A 2,611-nucleotide genomic window follows, 5' to 3' on the forward strand; every position below is an offset into this window, starting at 1 on the left:
TTTGAATTGTTCAAAAAATATGTAATAAGATACTCTGATTTTCATTGAAATAATTTTATTGATTATTTTGTTGAATCGATTCGATTTCATTGGTGAAAAAGAACAGGGCATATCAGCATTTAGCTTTTAGCCCACAAAATCAATCAAATGTACGGAATTCGATGAAAAATGCTGTATTATGTGTCATAATTTATGTAATCTGTTTCGTTTAAAATTAGTATTGATTTCCATCTGCTCTGATTTTTCATTCAAATTAAAGACACTAATTCATTAAAAAAAACAACTCTCTCATAAGTAAAACTCATTTATATTCATAAAAGGCAGAAGCATGTTTTCATTGACAATGTATTTTTGCACTTTAAATGTCAGAAAGAGGATAAAATTTTAATTTCAACCACGAATTTAACCTCTAATTTTCAAAGAATTTTTGAATTTCACAACCCAAAATATGAATGAAAAAAGAATGAATAGATCAACAATTTCTTTTAACCTCTAAACGTATAATAGTTGGTATCTAATCCAATGAGTCGCATTTGCCCATCGATCCAGTCACGAGCCTGTGCCACATTTGCATATACAGCTGGAATAGGTCTCTTGCAGCCGAGTCCCCATGCTACGATACCATTCTGAGCGAATCTATTGTCACTTGGTCGTCCGATGGGGCACACTAAAGGTGCTCCTCCATCTCCCTATTTCGATTCGAATGGCATTAATGTCTCGATTATTGAAATGAATCAACTCTTCTATTTACCTGACATGTGTCGACTCCCTCAACACCACCAGCGCAAATGAATGAACCGTCCAAACGGAATTTATCACCTAGTCGTTCTGCTTGCAAAGCTCGTTCACATTGATTTCGATCAACGATGCTGAGTGGTACTTTCTTCATGATCACACTATATTTTCCCTCTTGTCCAAAATTATCTTTACCTGAAAACAAATAGATATTAAAAGTTGAAAAAAAAAAAAAATAAAGATCAATAAATCTGCAAATCTAGAATGAGTTCTAGTTTAATCAATTAGCTAATTTGGTACAATTTCTATCTAATTGAATCACATGTTAATTTCAATACATGAAATAAACGGAATTCTATTCAATACATACCCCAACCAGAGGCGAAGCATTCTTTTTGATTCGCTACAAAGCCAGGAGGTGGCAAACACACTGTGCTAATGTGACGATCCATTTGGAATGGTTCTTCCAATTCAATTATAGCCTTGATGAAACATAGAAAAATATCAAATTAACTCAACACCAACAACATTGAATCAAATGGATTGCAAATTATTAAAAAAAATGTTAGAAAACAAGATTGCTTTGCTTCCTATGATTTATAATTACTAACAAAATCATTAGCCAAGCTACGCGTGTATTCGGGATGTCCGAGTATTCTTAAAACAGTACGCTCTTGATATGGTAAACGTTCTTTCGTCGTCTGGGTATCCCATTCACCAGATCGAACTTTCAAATCTTTCGCTTTCGTTACGAAACTACAAAGAAGATGAAGAAGAAGAGAAGAAAAAAGTGTTGAAATTAATTGTTGTTCTGGAACGCCGTTGTGATGATGATATTGCAAACTCACTCTTTTACACAGTGGAACCCAGTTAGAGCTGCTTTCGGATGAATCAACGATCCACCGCAAATGTATTTGTTGTACACTCCGGTCTCAATCAGGGCTAGTGTCCAAGGGAATTCACCAAATCCAGCTTCGTTATCCTTGGAATCAAATGAGAGACGGAAATTTTTATGAATGAATATGTCAGATAATTTCTTTGAAAAAATAAAAATAAAAACAAAAGCAGCACAGTGCTTTACTCTCAATGCGAGAGGCAATCAAAATAGATGAAAAACGATTTTATTGCAAGGATCTACTCACAAATGCCCCGGCTAATTCAAAATCGAGACCGTCAACATTACGAACGCCGCATCCGGCCTCTTGAGTTGTCACATTTTCATTTAGTTTCGGTACGAGAGATACATTCCGTTGAGCTGCGCCAACACAGCAAACGTCCAACACATCAACACAATCGAGTGGATCGTACTGAACATTAATTTTGCCAAAACCGGTCACTTCATTTTTGCTTTCGTTTGCAGTTTCGCCCACCATATTGATATTTGGATCGCACAAATGGTACGGCACACAAGTGCAGTTTTGTTGGTTTACTGTGCTCGTTTGAGGTGCAGTGGTTGGCATATAGGTTGGATCCGGTGTTACAACAAAGCCAGCGCTACGACTCGACTGTGTCCTTGGCTGTGATTGTTGTTGCTGTTCTTGTCCACCATTGGGTGGATTGAAAATCGTGTCAATTGTGCCTTGGATGGCTGAATCTTTATCATGACTTTGAATCTCTTGTCTCCTGTTTCGTTGTGGCGTCGCATTCACAGCGTAAATCACAGACAAACTTATTACGGCAAATAGAAGAAATGCCTTCATTTTCCAGTTACTAAATATGGTTGAATGGGGCGATAACTCAATCAACAAACACCGAACAGAAAACTGCTTTTAATTTGTTCCTCAAAACTTTATTAAACGTGCTCTACGTCTCGCTGAAAAGAAGATTAGCAAATAAATACTTTTTTCATCTCAAAACATCAAATGAAAAAAAAAAA

At 36.2% G+C, this 2,611-nt stretch overlaps 1 protein-coding gene across 5 annotated transcripts in view; it reads right to left on the reverse strand.

Moving 5' to 3' along the window:
* Positions 1-288: 288 nt before the first annotated feature.
* Positions 289-2,611, reverse strand: part of LOC129575940 (phenoloxidase-activating factor 2) — a 3,653-nt gene continuing 1,330 nt past the window's right edge. For all 5 annotated transcript variants that reach the window (XM_055460180.1, XM_055460184.1, XM_055460182.1 and 2 more), the window contains exons 2-7: positions 1,878-2,548; positions 1,584-1,717; positions 1,347-1,491; positions 1,106-1,217; positions 752-930; positions 289-689 (exon numbers count right to left, since the gene is read on the reverse strand). In XM_055460180.1, coding sequence (XP_055316155.1) covers positions 486-689; positions 752-930; positions 1,106-1,217; positions 1,347-1,491; positions 1,584-1,717; positions 1,878-2,435 — 1,332 coding nt within the window. In that variant the 5' untranslated portion in view covers positions 2,436-2,548 and the 3' untranslated portion in view covers positions 289-485. The remainder of the gene's footprint in view (positions 690-751; positions 931-1,105; positions 1,218-1,346; positions 1,492-1,583; positions 1,718-1,877; positions 2,549-2,611) is intronic.

The sequence above is a fragment of the Sitodiplosis mosellana genome, unplaced genomic scaffold (genome assembly GCF_009176505.1).
Source record: "Sitodiplosis mosellana isolate CC-2019 unplaced genomic scaffold, AAFC_SMos_1.0 Smas_scaffold_6170, whole genome shotgun sequence".
Taxonomy (NCBI): Eukaryota; Metazoa; Arthropoda; class Insecta; order Diptera; family Cecidomyiidae; genus Sitodiplosis; species Sitodiplosis mosellana.